Source organism: Muscardinus avellanarius (genome assembly GCF_963383645.1).
Source record: "Muscardinus avellanarius genome assembly, chromosome: 11".
Taxonomy (NCBI): Eukaryota; Metazoa; Chordata; class Mammalia; order Rodentia; family Gliridae; genus Muscardinus; species Muscardinus avellanarius.
In genome coordinates, this window is record NC_137797.1 from 21,141,613 (window position 1) to 21,161,441 (window position 19,829).

Consider the following 19,829-nt stretch of genomic DNA (forward strand, 5'->3'; position numbering starts at 1 on the left):
TTTGTTTGGATGCTCCCATATCCGAAAATGAATAACTACCTTTTTGTATTCACTAGTTTCATATGCTTTTCCATAATCTTTTCCTCCCCTTTTGTCTGGAGATTCAAGGTTCAGCAAATCTACACCAAATACAATACAATGGTCACTGAACTAGCTGCAAAGGCTGATTGCCCCCTGATGGGATGTTCTCATAGTATGTAATTAGCTTTCTCTCCTACCATGAAGCTATTCCATCAAGCTACCCACCCTTATCTTTGCTTTCTTTTTGACCAAACTGAAAGTTTTTGCTGCAATCCAATTTGGGATAATATATATGGTGGTGAAAGGTTCCATTTTAGAGAATAATTATAAGCCCCTAGCAATCAGCTAATAGTTAACAAATATTTTTTACTCAGCTAAAGAAGTATAGGCTCGAGAATGAGAAATATGCAATAAGCACACCCTGTTCCAGGAACCCACCTAGCATTTTATCTATACTGACCAGGTCAGCGCGCCCTGTGCCGGGAACCTGCTGACTACACCTAGTATCTTATCTAACATTTGACTACAGAATGTACTTTACAAATGATTCTGTAATTTTCTGTAAACACATGCAATCTGGCCCAATCCCCCCTTAACTAGTGGTCTTTTCCCTATAAATACCCTCAGTTCCAGTCACTCGAGGCCGAACTCCTCTGCTCTTGAGTGAGATACGAGTCGGCCCCAGTGCACTGGCTCCTTAATAAACCTTTTGCTTTTGCATCAAGGAAAAGTCTCTCGTGTGTACTTGGATGTCTCTTATCCCAAGGCTTGATGGAGAGTCTCCCCTCTGCAGGGGTCTTTCAGTGGATGCCCATATTGGTCATGCAAAATCCATGATGCCTATCTGGGACAACTAGGATCGGGAAATTTTAAATTCGCTCCCCAAACTAAAACCTACCTCTATACTATTCCTGACCCTTGGGATCCAAGATGGACTTCTGGAGTCACAGCCAAGGTTTACTGTAACGGATATGCCTCTACCCCCTTGTGGTTCACTTTATTTCTTCCGTGAATATATATCCATTGGCACCCAAATTTCACAAGTTTCCACAGATTCAGCTTTCACAAGATTCCAACATTCAGCTCAGGTGATACTTAACTCTCTCTCTCTGATACTCAGGTGATACTTAACTCTCTCTCTGAAAAATCTCTTGACTCCGCCCCATCTTCCCCTGCATATACATGGTTTCAACTGATTGCCAAAACTCTCTCGGTTCTAAATCTCACCTCTCCTGCCTTGAGCCCCTCAAACTGTTTCCTTTGTGCATCGCTAGCTTAGCCCTTGTTGGCAGCAGTACCTATAAATGCCTCTCAGTATGCCTTCGCTTCTCAAACTAATTCATTTCATATTCTCCAAAAACATTCCCTTATGGGAACCCAAGAAAGACAATATCACCCAGCCAAATAGAGTTTGCATTTTTGTGACATTACCTTCCTCTCAAGATCCCACTTGTCAGTGCAATATCACTCTTGCCATTCCAAGTTATACCCAACCAGGCCATTTCTTCTGGTGCAATGGGACTCTCAGCAATGTCATATATCCCAACTCTACCACTCCCTGTTTCCTGGTCACAGTGGTCCCACAACTGACTCTCTACAGCTATGCCGAACTACAATATCTGATTACCCCACCCAAGCTTACAAAAAGGGCTGCTTTTCTCCCTATTCTGGTTGGGGTATCCTTAACTTCCTCCCTCATCGGAATTGGATGAGTGGGAGGGACTCTAGGCTATGCCCTATGGGCCACTGATGATTTAGGCAGTAAACTTCAAGGTGCCCTCACGTCAACTGCTGAATCACTGTCGGCCTTACAGAAACAGGTTACCTCCCTGGCCCAAGTAACGCTTCAAAACGACAGGGCCCTTGATCTCTTGACAGCTGAAAAGGGTGGAACCTGTGTTTTCTTATGGGAAGAGTGTTGCTATTATGTTAATGAATCAGGCATAGTAGAGCAAAATATACTCAGGCTTAATGAGTTAACAATAAGATTAAAAGGATCTCAAAAATATTCCTTTCCACATGGTTTCAGTCCCCGATACTTACATGGATATGGCCCATCCTGGGTCCACTTTTTATTATATTTGTTGCCTGCATGTTCTTACCCTGTATAACTAAGCTCATACAAAACCAGGTAAATAAAATATCTAATCAGACTTTTAACCAGCTTCTCCTTAGAAATTACCAGCTTCTAAACTCGGAAGATACCGATTCCCAGGGACAACTGACAGTATACAGAGATGGATCCCTTTGCAATGGAGACTTATGATACAAGCCCTCCTGGAAGATAGCTGGATGATACCTCCTATCCACCACCCTGACGACTGGCTCATGTCCCTGTGGGATCTGCAGCTTCAGGGGACATTCGTCAACTTTCGCCTCAACGAAATTTACTTTTTATGGCCTGGACTTGGGGGTCTGCTTTCCCTATTCCTCCTGGCCCCTTCCCATCGCTGCCCCTTCTCAGCAGGAAGTAGTCAGAATGATTATCAGATGCCCCCTGCCCCTAAAAAACCAAAAAGGGAGGAATGTTAGGATAAGCAGCCCAGTCACACCAAAGATGGCACCTCTCCGGCTTCTCTTCCAGATTGTGCTGGCTACCTCATAGCCAGCCAGAGGGTCGACGGGATGCCCAACAACAAGTCCTCTGGTAACACACACACTGGGGTATGAACCACGAATCAGTAAACGCCCCGTACTTCATGTGATCTTTCACTGTGAGCGGAAGCCCCCTCCTTTTCAAAAATCCCCAGCTGCCTGATATAAAAGGGAGCTGGCTGTCTTAATAAAGCTTTTGCTTGTTTGCTTGCTTATCTCCGACGGCTGGCCTTGGGTTTTTCCTGCGCTGAACCTTCACTGACAGCCTCAGCTACTTAGTGAGGCTCTCCACAATGAGATCCTGTTTTAAAATAAAGAATCAAAAATAGGGTTAGGGGTATAGCTCGGAGGTGGAATGCCTCCAGGTTCCATCCCCTGTACAGCAAAAATAATAAATAAGTAAAGCCCTAAATTAATAGAGAATATGCTGTGTTTTAGAAAATATACTGTGTGTGCGAGGTACTAGATATTGAACCCAAGGTCATTTTGCCTCTGAGCTACAGCCCCAGCCCTATTTTATTCTTTATTTTGAAACAGGGTCTCACCAGTTGTGGAGGGCCTCGCTATGTTGTTGAGGCTGGCTTTAAACCTGCAATCTTCCTGTCTCAGCCTCCCAAGTACTGGGATTGCAAATGTATGCCACTATGCCCAGCCTGTATTTTAAATTTATGTTCATTTCTTGATATTTCTTTAACAGTTATCCTTTTTGTCAAAACATTTAGCACACATGCAAAAAATCAGAATATTGTACAGTGCTGTTTGTATAGATTCTAATGTGAAAACTCAGATGTCTACTGACATGAAAAAATAAATGAATATGTTGTGGAGTAGTGTCACAATGGGATATTATATAGCAATGAAAATGAAAGAACTATGGTTACATGTAACAATAGCTCTTAGCAACATAATATTGAGTTTAAAGCTTGAATGGCAGAATATTAGAGTATGGTACTTTTTTTTTTTTTTTGCAACACAGGATGTAATTGTATTTTTTAAAGGGTAGAAAAAGAAAGGAGGTGAATGATTGAAACAAATTCCAGGGCCTGGCATGGTGGTGCGCGCCTGAAACCCCAGGTCTGGGGTCAGCTCGCAGGCCGACCGCATCTGGGTTCCATTCCCAGCACCGCAGGAAACAGAGAAAGAACGAATTCCGGGTGACTCTTAGTACTTCCGGATGAAGAGGGGAGGGGCGGCGCGTGGGGGGGGGCAATAGATCCTCTGAGGAGATTTAGTGACTCTTGCTATAAAGTTTTATTTCACAAAGTAGGTGTTGCTTTCATATCAGAGTTCATAATATGCACATTGCGATTTCCAATATTCTATTTAACTTAAAAACGGAAGAAAGCAACACGCTTCGAACCTTCTAGAAGCCCGGTGTCACGGGAAACCACGTGGGCTTCGCAAGTTATCGCGACACGTGCCCTTGTGGGCGGGCCATGCCCCCTCAGCACGCATGCGCGCGCGCCGTCCAGCCAATCAGCGAGGCGCCTGGCCGGGCGAGACTGGCTTTTCCCCAGCAGGAATCTCCCGTCGCCTCAGAGGCGGTCCTGGCAGCGGTGGGAGCAGGCCGCGCTCCGCTGGTCAGGTGAGGGGCGCAGTGAGGAAGGCCCGAGCTGTCAGGGTCCCCGGTTGGGAGGCCAGTTACAGTGTCAGGGCTGTGGGGCTCTGTGTAGGTGTGAGGAGGGGAGGAGTTTTCTAGCGCTGAGGGTCCAGCCCGAGGCTGCAGGTGAATATTACCCATTGGTGTTACCTGGGGCCTCTGACAGGAAAATGGAGGGTGCGAGCCTCACCCAGGGGGCGGGGTCTCTTAGCGAGGCCGTTAAAAATGCAGTGAACTGGGGACTGACTCCTCTTCCGCCCTCCTGGAGATGTAAGTGGTGGAAGGGTTTTTTATTTTTTTGGCGGGGCGGGTGGGGGGGGGGATACTGGGGGTTGAGCTCAGCGGCGTTCTACCTCCGAGCTACAGCCCCAGCCCTTCTTTAAAATTTTAAATTTACTGTAACTTTATTTGTGATACTAGAGGTCGAACCCAGGGGCATGTTAGCTCAGAGCTACACCCCGAGCCTTTTTATAATTTAAAATTGTATTTATTTGTGCTGGGAGTTGAGCTCAGCAATGTTCTGCCTCCGAGCTACACCCCTAGCCCCGTTTAAAAAAATTATTTAATTTGTTTGTGGTACTGGGGGTTGAACCCAGGGTCATTCTGTCTCTACCTACACTCCCACCCCATATTTAATTAATTAATTAATTTTTTTTTTTGGTGGTACTGAGGGTGGAACCCAGGGGCTTTCTACCTCCAGGCTATACTTCCAGACTGATTTTATATTTTATTTGTAAACAGGGTCTCACTAAGTTGCTGAGAGCCCCACTCAGTAGCTGAGGCTGGCTTCCAATCTGTGTGATCCTCCTGTCTCAGCCTCCTAAGAGCAGGGATTAAAAGCATACACCACCACGCCTGGCTCCCAGCCCTTTTTTTAAAAAAAAAAATTATTTTATTTGTGGTACAGGGCATTGAACCTAGAGGTATTCTCCTGCTGAGCCACAGCCTCAGTTTTTTATTTTTATTTTTTATTTTTAACTTAATGTAATTTTATTTTATTTGTGGTTACTGGGGATTGAACCCAGGGATGTACCCAGGATGTAGAGGTTGAACCCAGGGGCATGTTAGCTTAGAGCTACACCCCCAGCCTTTTTATAATTTAAATTTTTATTTATTTATACTGGGAGTTGACACTGTTTCAACCCAGCTGTACTGGGAGTTTCAGCTGTTACTTGAGGTAACAGCTGCATGCCTTTTTAAACATTTTTTTTTTTTTAATGGTTACTGGGGATGGAATTCAGGGGCATTCTACCTCTGAACTACACTCCCAGCCCCATTTTTTTTTTTTTTTTTTTTGTGGTACTGGGGTTCCTGGAAGCCCTTCTACCTCCGGGCTACACTCCCAGACCTATTTTTACATTTTTTAAATTTGGAAACAGGGTCTCCTAAGCCAGGGCGCGCAGCTGGCTTTGAACCTGCGCGATCCTCCTGTCTCTGCCTCCCAAGTGCGGGGATTACAAGCGTGCGCCACCACGCCCGGGCCCCAGCCCCATTTTTTTATTCATTATTTTGAAACAGGGTCTCACTGAGTTGCAAAGAGCCTCACTAAGTAGCTGAGGCTGGCTTTTTGTGTGTGTGTGTGTGTGTGGTCCTGGGGTTCCTGGAAACCCTTCTACCTTCGGGCTACACTCCCAGACAGACAGACATATATATATATATATATATATATATATATATATATATATATATATATATTTTTTTTTTTTTTTTTTTTTTTTAAACAGGGTCTCTCAAGCCAGCAAGGCTGGCTTTGAACCTGCGCGATCCTCCTGTTTCCACCTCCCAAGAGCGGGAATTACAAGTGTGCGTCACCATGCCTGGCTCTGAGGCTGGCTTTGAACCTGCGTGATCCTCCTGTCTCTGCCTCCCAAGCACTGGGATTACAAGCGTGGGCCGCCACACTAGGCCTCCCACCCCTTTTTAATTTTTTTTTTTTTTCTTAATTTGTGGTACTGGGAATTAAACCCAGGAATAGAACACCTCTGAGCTATGCTCCCACTCCTTTTTACTTTTTGTTATTAATGTAATTTTATTTTGTTTGTGGTACTGGGAATTGAATCTAGGGATATTCTACCTCTAAGCTATACATACCCCTAACCCTTTTTATTATTTAATATAATTTCATTTTATTTGTGGTACTGAGGATAGAACCCACATACGTACTATCTCTGAGGTACACCCCTGGCCCTTTTTAAAAAAAAATTATTTGTAGTACTGGGGATTGAACCTATGAATGTTCTATCTCTGAGCTCCAGCACCAGCACCCGTTTTTTATTTTTTTTTATTTTTTATTTTTTTTGGCGGGTCTGGGATTGGAACCCAAAGGCATTTGACTTCTGAGCTACACCCCCTGCCCTATTTTTTATTCTTTGTTTTGAAACCGGGTCTTACTGAGTTGCAGAGGGCCTCACTAAGTAGCTGAGGCTGTCCGTGAACTGTGATCCTCTAGTCTCAGCCTCCCAAATGTTGGGATTACAAGCGTGGGCCACCACGCCCGGCATCCAGCACCCGTTTTTAAATTTTTTATTTTATTTTTTGTGGTACTGGGGGTGGAACCCAGAGGCTTTCTACCTCTGGGCTATACTCCCAGACCTATTTTTTTTTTATATACTTTATTTGGAAACAGGGTCTCACTAAGTTGCTGAGAGCCTAAGTAGCTGAGGCTGGCTTGCAACCTGTGTGATCCTCCTTTTCTCAGCCTCCCAAGCATGGGGATTACAAGTGTGTGCCACCATGCCCAGCATCCAGCACCCTTTTTTAAAAATTATTTTTAAATTTTATTTGTAACAGGGCATGGTGGCCCATGCTTGTAATCCCTGCGCTTGGGAGGCTGAGACAGGAGGATTGCACAGGTTGGAAGCCAGCCTCATGTATTTAGTGAGGCTCTCAGCAACTTAGACCCTGTTTCCAAATAAAATATAAAATAGGTCTGGGAGTATAGCCTGGAGGTAGAAAGCCTCTGGGTTCCACCCCCAGTACCACACACACAAAAAATTATTTGTGATACTGGGAGTTTAACCCAGGGGTATTCTACTTCCAAGCCACACCCCCAGTCATTTTTATTTTTTATCTTTAATTTTATATGTGAGACTGGGGATTTAACTCAGCAAAATTCTACCACCATTCCACACCCCCATCACTTTTTATTTATTTCTTTCTTTTTTTGTGTGTGTGTGTGGTGCTGGGGATTAAACTCAGGGACATTTTACCTCTGAGCTTCACCCCCAGTCCTATTCTTATGTTTAATTTTTAAAGAGAGTCTCATTAAATTGAGAGGGGCTCATGATGTTGCTGAGGCTAACCTCGAATCTACAAACCTCCTATCTCAGTCTCCCAAGTACTGGGATTATATATATGTGCCACCATGCCTTTATTTTTAATTATTATTATTATTATTTTTGCAGTACTAGGGATGGAACCCAGGAGCACTCTACCTCTTAAACTACATCCCCAACCGTACTTTTTATTCTTCATTTTGAAACAGGATCTTAACTGAGTTGCAAAGGACCTCACTAAGAAGCTGAGACTGTCTGAAAACTGCGATCTTCCTGTCTCAGCCTCCCGAATGCTGGGATTACCAGTGTGCGCTATCATGCCTGGCTTTATTTTTTAAATTTTATTTGTGGTACTGGGAATTGAACTCACGGGCATTCTACCTCTGAGCTCCACCCCCAGCTCAGTGTTTTGTTTGGCTAGGTTGCTGAAGTCTCCTAAAGTTGCTGAGATTGGCCTCAAACTTGTATCCTCCTGTCTCAGCCTCCCAAGTGTTACAATTATAGGCATAGGCCACTATGGGTTTGTGGAAGTTTTCTTTTTTTTTTAAATTGGTGCTGTTTGAACCTTGGGGCATTTCTACCTCTGAGCTTTACCCCCAGCCCTATTTTATTCGTTTATTTGGAAACAGGATCTAGCTAAGTTGCTGAGGCTGTCTTTGAATCTTTGATTCTTCTGTTTCAAGGATCAGTCCCAAAGAGTGGTGTTACACTTGTGTGCCACCGTGCTGGGCTAGAAGTTTTATGTAGACTTAGTGGAACACTAATTTTCCAAATTCTAAATTGGAAGGAATTTTTTTTTCACATACTGAGGATTGAACCCTGGGTCTCCTATGTTCTAGACAAGTGCTCTTGCCAAGATATATTCCTACTCCTGTAGAATTTTTTTTTTATTCTAGATATACATTGCTATGAGATAATTTTTGGTGAAATCATGGTCTATCCTGTTAGCAACCACAGTTTTGAGACTGAGATACAGAGAAGATTTGTATAAATTTAATAAAAATATGGCAGAGGCAGGACTCAGATACAAGCACACTTTGAGTCAGGGTTGATGCCATCATTATGTTCTTTTTAAATTGATAAATGTCAATGTATTACCTTTTAGTTCAATAAAATAAATGAAGAAATCATTAACATTCAGCTAAAATCATCCATATTTATGTATAATTAAAATTTTGTTTAAATGATACCTTCAGATTCAAATAACTTGAGATACTTGTATTTTAAAGTTAGAAGTCATCCGAGTATGGTGCCCTCTGTAAGAAAGCATTCTGGGAAATCTGGCAAACAATCAATGGAAAATCAGCTTGCAAAAGCCTATGATAAGACAGAAGAAAAAAGTGGTTCAGAGGTTATTTCTGAAGGTATAGTATCTATAAAGTTGGGCAGTTATGGTTTCCTGCAGTTCATTTGTTTTGAACCTACTACATTTAAAACTACAATAAAACTTGTTAATTGTTTTTGTATACTTTGTTTCCTATTTGATTTCCAGATCCTTATAGCTGAGTTATGGAAATAAATCTCTTGCTTTTGCAGTCATTATTTCCATCATATCCATAAATAATATATGACCTTAATTCAGGAAGACTTGAAAACTAATCTCTATAAAAGTCCTGACTCTTGATTTAATTTCGTGTAACCTTCAGAGAAAGTATATCTGCATATCTGCTTTAAAAACTTATATTGATAATGTACCCATAAAAGCATATTAAAAAGATATATTGGCAAAATGCCTGAGAGACCTCAAAATGAAGGTACTACTTTATTAAGATTTACCAAATAGCATATTTGATATAAAAAGTGGTTTATCCTTATTGTCAATACAGGAAATACTCCAGTTGATAAGCGTGGGAAGAAAAGACCTTCTGCAGAAATTGTTGAAGATATGGGGTAACCATATTCAAAATAATTTTTGCTTACTAAGGCATTTCAAGAAAAATTGACTTTAATGAGTATTATGTATAAAATACTTGATAATATGATATTTTTTCCAAAAGCATGATATTTTATAAATTCTTAAAAGTTTATTTCGTTTTTTACAGTGCTAGGTATTGAACCTAGAGACTGGCACATGTTAGGCAAATACTATCATGGAACTACACCTCAGCCTTAAAAGTTTTTTAATTTCTCTACAGGGGCGAAGTACAGAATATGCTGGAAAAATTTGGAGGTAAGTCTTTGGAGATACTTATATTTAAAATTTTCTAAACCATAATCTATATAGTAGGAAATTCATCAGTGGGCTGTATGACTGTTATTTAATTTCTTCTTCTGGTATATAGGATTTTACATAAATATTTATGATTTAGCTTCATAAATTTACTTAGCTTTTTATTTTTATTTTTAATTTAATTTAATTTTATTATTTATTTATTTTTTTGTGGTACTGGAGATTGAACCCAGGGGCATTCTACCTCCAAGCTACACCCCTAGCCCAAATTTTTCTTTATTTTGAAACAGGGTTTCACTAAGGTGCGGAGGGCCTCACTAAGTAGCTGAGGCTGGCCACGAACTCAGCTCTTCCTGTCTTAGCCTCCCAAGTACTGGAATTTTAAGTGTGTGCCACCATGCCCAGCTTACCTTTTTTTTTTTTTTTTTTTTTTTTAGATATGTGTGACTTTAATTGTATTTTAGCAGAATAACTACTTCTTTGCAATCAAAGACTAGATGATATACAAACATGTATCTGTACATATGTCAGTTTTCTAGTTACTGTTTTTTTTAGAACTTTTCTTTAGAAGATGGTATAAATTGAAACTTCATAGTATATTATTCTTTTTACATTAATAAAACTATGTCATTGAAAATGAAGACAACTTTGCTAGCCAGTAAAGTGATCAGATTTAAAAATTCTTGTTTTAGCCGGGCGTGGTAGTGCACGCTTGTAATCCCCACGCTTGGGAGGCTGAGACAGGAGGATCACACAGGTTCAAAGCCAGCCTCAGCTACTTAGTGAGGCTCTCAGCAACTTAGTGAGACCCTGTTTCCAAATAAAATATAAAATAGGTCTGGGAGTATAGCTCAGAGGTAGAAAGCCTCTGGGTTCCACCCCCAGTACCACCAAAAAAAAAAAAAAAAAAAATTCTTGTTTTATTTATTCACTTTAGTGAGCATCATGTTAGTGCTTTTTTTTTTTTTTTTTTTTTTTTTTTTTTTTAAGTGGTACCTGGGTTCCTGGAAACCCTTCTACCTCCGGGCTACACTCCCAGACCTATTTTTATATTTTTATTTGGAAACAGGCTCTCTTAAGCCAGCAAGGCTGGCTTCGAACCTGCACGATCCTCCTGTCTCTGCCTCCCAAGTGCAGGGATCACAAGCGTGCATCACCACACCCGGCAATGTCAGTGCTTTTTTAAAAAATTTAGTTTTAAATGTCTTTCTGATTTTGATGGAAATTTACCCATATTTATATTTACTAGAATATGTGGGAACAAAATTTTCTTCATTAAATTTTAATGAATATTTAATTTCAATACAGCTGACATTAACAAGGCTCTTCTTGCCAAGAGGAAGAGACTGGAAATGTATGCTCAGGCTTCTTTCAAAACTAGCAACCAGAAAATTGAACAAGTCTGGAAAACACAACGTGAACAAAGGTAAGGTTTTTTTTTTAAGCACTACATTTATTACTTCTCAGTATATATTGTGCAAATTATTATGAAAAATTCTATCATCTACTTATTGGCATCTTTAAGTGAAAATATATTTGGAAAACAAGAACTGACGAAGGGAACAGTTTAAATAATATATCCATACAAGTTTTCACTACCACTGTCATTAATATATATGAGGAGGGAGGAAATGGGGGTGGGGAGCAGGTATATAGAAGGAAAATATACCAGGTGATGCATGCATGTGCACGTTAGTTGGAATCTATGATGTAAAATTACATTGCAGTAATAAAAGTATATAAAAATAAAAGGTATTAAAAAAGACAGAAAATATATTTGGTGTGATTTTTCTCTAAGAAAGTAGTCCTATAACCTAATACCTTCATAAAATTGAAAATTGAGAGATATCTTTTAGAAATTAGTGATTACTTTTTTCTCCTTTTAAGTAGTAAAAGTTGAGGGTTTTTATTATACAAATTTATATTTACTCCAGAAATATACTAGTTGAGTGAAAGGTGAATGTCATGAAAACTATTAGTTGTATAATAGTTAACTATGATCAACAGTATAGAAAACCAATTTTATATTGAAATATTTTGTATATTTTAACTGACTTAATGGTACAGAATCTTTGCTGTGCAAAAATGGAGGAAAATGAAATATTTATATTTGGAAATCATTTAATCATATCAGTATATATATGCAGTAGGAAAAAATGAAAAATTCTTTGGAGAAAAAGTAATATTTCAGGCAATTTCTGAAAGTGATAAAGCATGAGAGAGGACTTTAGCTTGTTAGGAAAAATATTTTTGGAATCATTGAAAATCTAATTTTACTTCTTGGTTTCTCATCAGAATATTTAAGCTGCTATTATTCTCTTCCTTTTTTATAATATAAAATATATTAACACAGTATCATTTAAATTTTTTTTAAGCTGGGCATGGTAGAGCATGCTTGTAATCCCAGTGCTTAGGAGTCTGAGACTGGATGATTGCACAGGTTTGAAGCCAGCCTCAGCTACTTAGTGAGGCTGTCAACAACTTAGTGACACCCTGTTTCCAAATAAAGTATAAAATATGTCTGGAGTATACCCTGGAGGTAGAAAAGCCCCTGGGTTCCACCCCCAGTACCCCCCCCACACACACACAAATTTAATATTAGTATGAAGTGTGACCGTATTTATGTTTTACAGGCAGAAGCTTAGCCATGAATATTCTCAGCATTTGAAGACTTTGTTTCAGCAGTGGGATACAGATATGCAGATTGAGCAACAAGAAGAAAAACTAGCTGTTGGTATCATAATTAGCTTTATAATTAATCCATTGAAAACAAATCTTAAGTAGGAATAGAGACACTTGTATTAGTCCCATGGAACTAAGCCAGGTTCCACTTCCTGTTGTGGGCTATTTGCTTTAGTCTTGCTGAATGTAAACCACAGAACTGTAAGCACATACCATAGTCATAAAAGTCATCAGTCTTTGCTTCTTATATTGGGTATGAGTTTTGCAGTTTCAAGTTATAGGAATGTGTCAACAAATGGAGAATTACTGACATATATATGTATATGTATATGTATGTATGTATGTATATGAAATTGGAGTTTTGCTTCAGGTACAGCTAGATGGGGATAGAAAATGGTTGCTCAGGTAGTGTCATCTGGGTTCTGTCACCAAGTCTTAGGGGCTTATTCAGTGTAGTAAGCAAGATAGTTCTTACATTCCTAAACTTAACTACAAATTTAGTAACTGAAGTAGACTGTATTGGAATAAATGGGGGCAAAGAAAACATGGCCTGACAGCAAGAAACAGATTTTATTTAGGAATAAAACCTGGAAGGAAGCATCTGACTGGGGAGAGATCCCACAAGAGTCAGAAAGCCTCCTTTCTTACAGACTTGGTGCTTTTTAAGTTTATGTGTGTGGAGTATAATAGTAGTTGCATAAGCCACTGGTTGGTGTGCTAGTGGCCAGGTCATCTTGGGGCAGGGCCATGGTCAGGGGACATTTTTTCTTTTGTTCTTTTGTTCTTAGTCCTCTAGCATGACCTCATTGCCAGACCTCACATTACCCATATTAAAGAAGTTTCATAATATTTGTATTAGGAAATGGGGCACCATTTTTGTATGAGCTACTTTTTGTTTGACAATGGGATGGAGGTTGATCTAGGGCTAGGAGCACTGTGAGGGTCTTAGAGGTTCTGTGTGTTTAGGAGGAGGATATATTGGCCTTTGACCTGTAAGAGAAGAACCTTGTTAATAGAGCAGTTAGAGATTTTTTTGAGTTTGTGACAATCAGGTTGATGATGCATGGCCCAAAAAGTAGGATCAGGAAGAAAGTGAATATAAAGGAGTTAGATAGGATAGGAGCCATGCTTTCCACGAAGGACCATATCCAAAGATTCCTGTTGATGGGTGGATATTATCTAGTTGTTTTGGCCTATCAGATGTTAAACTGGTTTTTTTTTTTTTTTTTTTAGTTTTCAGTAATATTAAAACAACACATTACAGGAAATTCCTGACAGACAGAGATAATCTTTTTCATTTCATTGCTAATAATTATCAGACATTTAAGAGTTGTACTAGTTTGAGCCTGGTTGATCAGCTCAGTTTTGTGATACGTTAAATTTGAAATGCACATATAAGGAGTGGTTGAGTTAGATCACTGGTATATGAATCTGGAGTTTAATTTGAGAATTCTTAGCCTAAAGATAGTTTTAAGTCCTGAAGACTGGATGAGATCACTAAGGGAGTAATGGTAAATGTAAACAAGAAGTCTAAGTACAGATTCCTGGAGTACTTAAATGTTTAGAGTTCTAGGAGTTGAGGGGGAACTAGTACAGGAAACTAAGAATGAGTGGTTTACTTTCTACCTTAATAGAGTACTTTCACTCTAGGCTAAGTGAAGAAAGCCTTTTAAGAAGGAAAAAAGTTTAATTCTGTTATGTGCTGCCTACAGGCCCAAAAAGGTGGATTTGGTAATATAGAAGTTATTGGTATCCTGAATCCAAATGATTTTGGTGAAGCCGGGCATGGTAATTCCAGTATTTGGGAAGCTTTGAGACAGGAGGATCGTGGGTTCACGGACAACCTCAGCTACTTAGTGAGATCCTCTGCAACTTAGTAAGACCTTGTTTCAAAATAAAGAATAAAAAATGGCTGAGGGTGTAGCTTAGAGGTAGAATGTCCTTTGATTAAATCCCCAGTACCACCAAAAAAAAAAAAAAGAATTTTGGTGGAAGAGTGAATACAAAAATATGAAAATATGATTGGAAAGAATAGGGGAAAAAATGTGGTAGCCCGAGGAGAAAAGGGTTACAGGTTTTCTATTGTTGTAGTTTTTTTTTTTTTTGTGATACTGGGGATGGAACCCTTCTACCTCCAGGCTACACTCCCAGACCTATTTTATATTTTTATTTGGAAACAGGGTCTTAAGCCAGCAAGTCTGGCTTCGAACCTGTGTGATCCTCCTGTCTCCGCTTCCCAAGCGCGGGGATTACAAGCGTGTGCCACCACGCCTGGCTACAGGGTTTATTTTTTAATTAATTAATTAATTAATTAATTAATTAATTTATGTGTGTGGTACTGGGGTTCCTGGAAGCCCTTCTACCTCCGGGCTACACTCCCAGACCTATTTTTTTTTAAATATTTTAATTTGGAAACAGGGTCTCCTAAGCCAGCGCAGCTGGCTTCGAACCTGTGGGATCCTCCTGTCTCCGCCTCCTAAGCGCGGGGATTACAAGTGTGTGCCACCACGCCTGGCTCAGGATTTATTTTTAAGATAAGAGAAAAGCAACATGCTTGTGTTGTGACAGGAATAGAGGACAAATTTAAAATAATAGAGGGAAACCTTTGCTGAATTCTTGAGGATGGATGAGATATGTGAAGAAACTTTGGCTTTCATAAGAAACAAGGGTAGTTCATCCTTAGAAACACGAGAGAATGTGGAGTATCTGAGCATATTGATATAGGTAGGTGATAGATACAGTGATGGGAGACTGGAAGTTCTTTTTGGATTGCTTTTATTTATTTAGTGAAATAAGGTCATTGGATGGGGAACATGTTGCCTGTAGGTAGAGTAGCTAGAGTTGAATTTTCCATGGTTGGGATTGAGCTAAGTAAATGACAGAGTTAGAGGGGGGACAGGGCATATATATGCAAAAGAGGAATTATGATTGCCTATTGAATTTAAGCTTGGGAAGAGGAAAGTGAAGACAGTTGGAAGAGGGATGACTGAAAAGTAGGTAAGATGAATGGATTTCAGGTCCTGATAGATTATTGAGCTATATTACAAAAAGTAAAGTAGAATGGTAAAGAGATAATGGTTGAATAAGAAGCTATATGGAGAAAAAGTATGCATAGTGGTTAAGGCATAGACGGGAAACATACAGTTTGGGATCAGATTCTGATTTGAGCAATTGGTAGCTATGCAACTGTAGACAAATTTACCTTTATGCCTCAGTTTCTGCATCTATGAAAATAACCAGTGAGTACCTGTAGTTTGTAGTTTACATAGTAGTTTGGAGGATTAAATGAGTTCATGTGTTTACTTTTAAGGGTTCAGAATAGTAGTTGACACAATATATATGTTATGATCAACATTATAGAGAGGTTACAATATTTATAGTGGCAAATACAGGGAAACAGTATGTAAATGAATAGCTATAATTGGAGTGGAAGACAAAGTCCTTGAAGTCCTTGGTAGAGAATAGGTTAATGAACTGAAAGACCACCATTATTGGAATACCACCATTATCTGTGTAGATACTGAAATTACCAAGTATAAATCATGTTTTGAGTATTAAGATTTCTTACTCGGTGACTGATAGAATTATTAAAATAATTTTATATTAGTGATAAAATAGTATCAAAATTTGATCATAATTAAAGCAAAATGTTAAAGTTACTAATTTTAAAACTTTTCCTTTTAAGTTCACTATAGATTTTTTACTAAATTGAAATTTTTAGAGCTAGGAATATATCTACTCAGTAGAGTGCTTTTCTACCATGTGTGAATCCTTAGTTTGATCCCAAACAAAAACCTATTCCAAATTGTTACTACACAGTTATTTCTTGTATATTTGTAGAATTTGTTTCGACAACAACAAAAGATTTTCCAACAGTCCAGAATTGTGCACAATCAGAGAATGAAAACATTTAAACAGTTATATGAGCAGTTTGTAAAGGTATGCTGTACATGGTAATGATACATTCTTAAAAAACAGTGTGCACTTAGGAAAATTAGAAGTAATATTTTCCAAGTATATGGGGGAAAACATTTCCCTTACGTATTTTAAATTTTAACTATTTTCCATTTTGAACTCATTGTTTTTGTCTGAAAGGATAAATAAATCTTTAGGATTCTATGTGGCAAATTGAAAATTACATAGAAATGTATATATTATGCATCAAAATCATATTTTATTAACACTTTCATCATTGTTTAACCTGAAAATAGTCTATAAATCACTCCTACATAGTCTTGTCTTTGTATCTATGATATATATCTATCTATATCTATATCTATCTATCTATCTATCTATATATATCTATATATATCTATATTTTTTTTTTTTTGGTGGTACTGGGGTTCCTGGAAGCCCTTCTACCTCCGGGCTACACTCCCAGACCTTTTTTTTTTTTTTTTTTGGTGGTACTGGGGTTCCTGGAAGCCCTTCTACATCGGAGCTACACTCCCAGACCTATTTTATATTTTTGAAACAGGGTCTCTTACGCCAGTACGGCTGGCTTCGAACCTGCGCGATCCTCCTGTCTCCGCCTCCCAAGCGCGGGGATTACAAGCGTGTGCCACCACGCCCGGCCCAGACCTATTTTTTTAAAAAATATTTTTATTTGGAAATAGGGTCTCCTAAGCCAGCGCGGCTGGCTTCGAACCTGCGCAGTTCTCCTGTCTCCACCTCCCAAGTGCGGGGATTACAAGCATGTGCCACCATGCCCGGCTTGTATCTATGATATTTGTTAAATAATAAGTATATAATTGAAATTACTAAATATTTGTTCTCAGATGTATTATGGAAGTATTTTAGGCATATTTGCCTTTTGAATTATTGTATAGATTAAAATGTCTTTATATGCTAATTTATAATAAGGAGAGAGCTCAGAATATAATAGCTGAGGATTAAGAATTTGTGGATTGAGGATTATTTACTGGTATATGTGCATATTAGTAAATTGTGGTGTAAATAGTAAAATGTTTTCTTTTGGGGGCACTGGGGATTGAACTCAGGTCCATTCCTCTGAGCTACATCCTCAGCCTTGTTTTATTTTTTTAGAAAGGGTCTCACTAAGTTACTAAGGCTGGCCTTGAACTTGTAATCCTTCTGTCTTGGCCTTTCAAGTACTGAGATTATAGGTGTATGCCACTATGCCTAGCTATAAAATAGTTTTAAATAATTTTTATGTGTGTGGTACTGGGCATTGTATCTCCCAAGTTATATCTCCAGCCCTTTTTATTTTTTGTTTCAAAACAGGGATTCAAAACCCCTCAGAAGTTTTGCTGAGATTCTTGCTTCTTGCTGTGGCTGTCCTTGAACCTGTGATCCTCTTCCCTCAGCCTTCCAATTAAAATTTTTTGTGTATGTACTGGAGATTGAGCCCAGCATTTTACTGCCAAGCTACACCCCCATCCTACTTTTTATTTACAACTTGCTCAAACCTGTGATCCTCCTGTTGTATCCTTCCAAGTACAGCCGGGTGTGGTGGAGCATGCTTATAATCCCCGCGTTTGGGAGGCTAAGACAGGAGGATCGCACTGGTTCGAACTTAAGAGACCCTGTTTCCAAAAAATAAAAAAGTATAAAAAAATAGGTCTGGGAGTGTAGCCCGGAGGTAGAAGGGCTTCCAGGAACCCCAGTACCACCAAAAAAAAAAAAAAAAAAAAAAAAGCCACCACACCTGGCTAAAATATTTTTAAAATAACTTATATGAACACCAAAAGTTATTTTTAAAAGTTACTAAAACATAGTACTGGTAATTTCAGTACTCTGGGTGGCTGACACAGGAGGATCACAGGTTCAAGGACAGCCTCAGCAATGCAAGGAGACTCAGCAACCTAGTGAGACCCTGTTTTTAAAAAAAGCACTGGGCGTGTAGTTCATAGGTAGAGCACCCCTTGGTTTCACTCCCTAGTGCCACAGCAATAGATAAAATAAATGTGTTTCTAAGTAGATTTTGGTTTCTCCATTGCTCCCTGAGGGTAATTTGTTAGTTGGTATAAAGCTTTGATAAAGTACTAGAAAAGATTTATAAATGTTATCACTAAATCTCACCACTTAATCTTTGACTCCTTTATCTTTCACAAAAATTCAGCTATAATTAGACCGGTAATTTTTATCTCTGTGATGGTTATTTCTATTAATTCCAGCTACTGTTACCCTAATTCAGGACCTCATCATCCTTTGTTGGTACTAATAAAAGACTGACGTGGCTGGGTATAGTGGTGCACACTTATAATCCCAGTACTTGGGAGGCTGAAACAGGAGGATTGCAAGTTCAAGGCTAGCCTTAGTGGCCAGATTCGTGGCCAGCCTCAGCTACTTAGTGAGGCCCTCTGCAACTTGTTTTAAAATAAAGAATAAAAAATAGGGCTGGGGGTGTAACTCAGATGTAGAATGCTCCTGGGTTCTATCCTCAGTACCAAATAAAACAAAACACTTACTGTTTTCTCTGTTCTTCAATCCATCCTTCGTAGGTCTGCCATGTTCCTAAATTATATCTTCCCTAAAACTAAAACTACAAGTAGCTTCCCGTTCTGAATTCCTAGATATTTGAGATTCCCTATGACATGACTTTCTTTTTAAGCTCCACTTATGTGTGTCATTATTCTCACCCTTCTATAATAGCTTTTTCTAAACCTGTTAATTGTGTACTTTCAGGTTTTTCCTGATACTTTTTCCTAGAATACTTTTAATTCCTTTTATTTACTGAAATCTTATTTTGTCAACCAAATTGGAATGAATACTCATTTTTCTCCTATATAGCCACAGTAAGTTTTTTCCACTCCTATGATAAACTGTTTTTTTTGTGTGTGTGGTACTGGGGATGGAGCCCAGGGGCATTCTACCTCCAAGCTACACCCCTAGCCCTATTTTTTATTCTTTATTTTGAAACAGGGTCTCACTGAGTTGCAAAGGGCCTCACTAAGTAGCTGAGGCTGTCTCCAAACTGCAATTCCCATTTCAGCCTCCCAAATGCTGGGATTACAAGCATGAGCCACAATGGCCAGCTCGTTACAAACCTTTTCTATATATATACTGATGGTACCTTTTTTTCCCCTCCATCATGGTAGTTCATTAACCCATTTTTTTGAGCAAAGTATACTACTGTTAAAACATATATTTTATTCATGTCTGATGTTTTATACTAGGAATTTTGGTCTTAATTATCATTACTTGATTATGAAAAAGTCCTTATGTTTGAAAATTAATTTTACAAATTTAGAACCTGAGATGAAATGGTTATGACTTGTAACAACTAGCTATTTGTGTTTCAGAATTTGGAAGACTTGGAGAAGGATCACGAAAATCTACTTACTGGTACACAAAGTGAACTTAAGAAAGAAATGGCTTTGCTGCAAAAAAAGATTATGATGGAAATTGTAAGTCAATATATTTCAAATTGAAAAAATAAAGATTAATGTAAGCACTGAAATATTTTATTTGTTGAAATATGTAGAACACTTAACTAAAAATTAAACAAATGTTTAATATCTCC

The 19,829-nt window shown here is 38.8% G+C and overlaps 1 protein-coding gene across 1 annotated transcript; it reads left to right on the forward strand.

The window, feature by feature from the left end:
- Positions 1-8,737: 8,737 nt before the first annotated feature.
- On the forward strand, positions 8,738-19,737 carry SYCP3 (synaptonemal complex protein 3; the record flags this gene model as incomplete). Its single annotated transcript, XM_080706239.1, has 7 exons — positions 8,738-8,855; positions 9,318-9,381; positions 9,627-9,661; positions 10,970-11,087; positions 12,295-12,391; positions 16,184-16,282; positions 19,609-19,737. The coding sequence occupies 7 exons, from the start codon at positions 8,738-8,740 to the stop codon at positions 19,735-19,737; spliced, it is 660 nt and encodes a 219-aa protein (XP_080562365.1).
- Between the last annotated feature and the right edge of the window lie 92 nt (positions 19,738-19,829).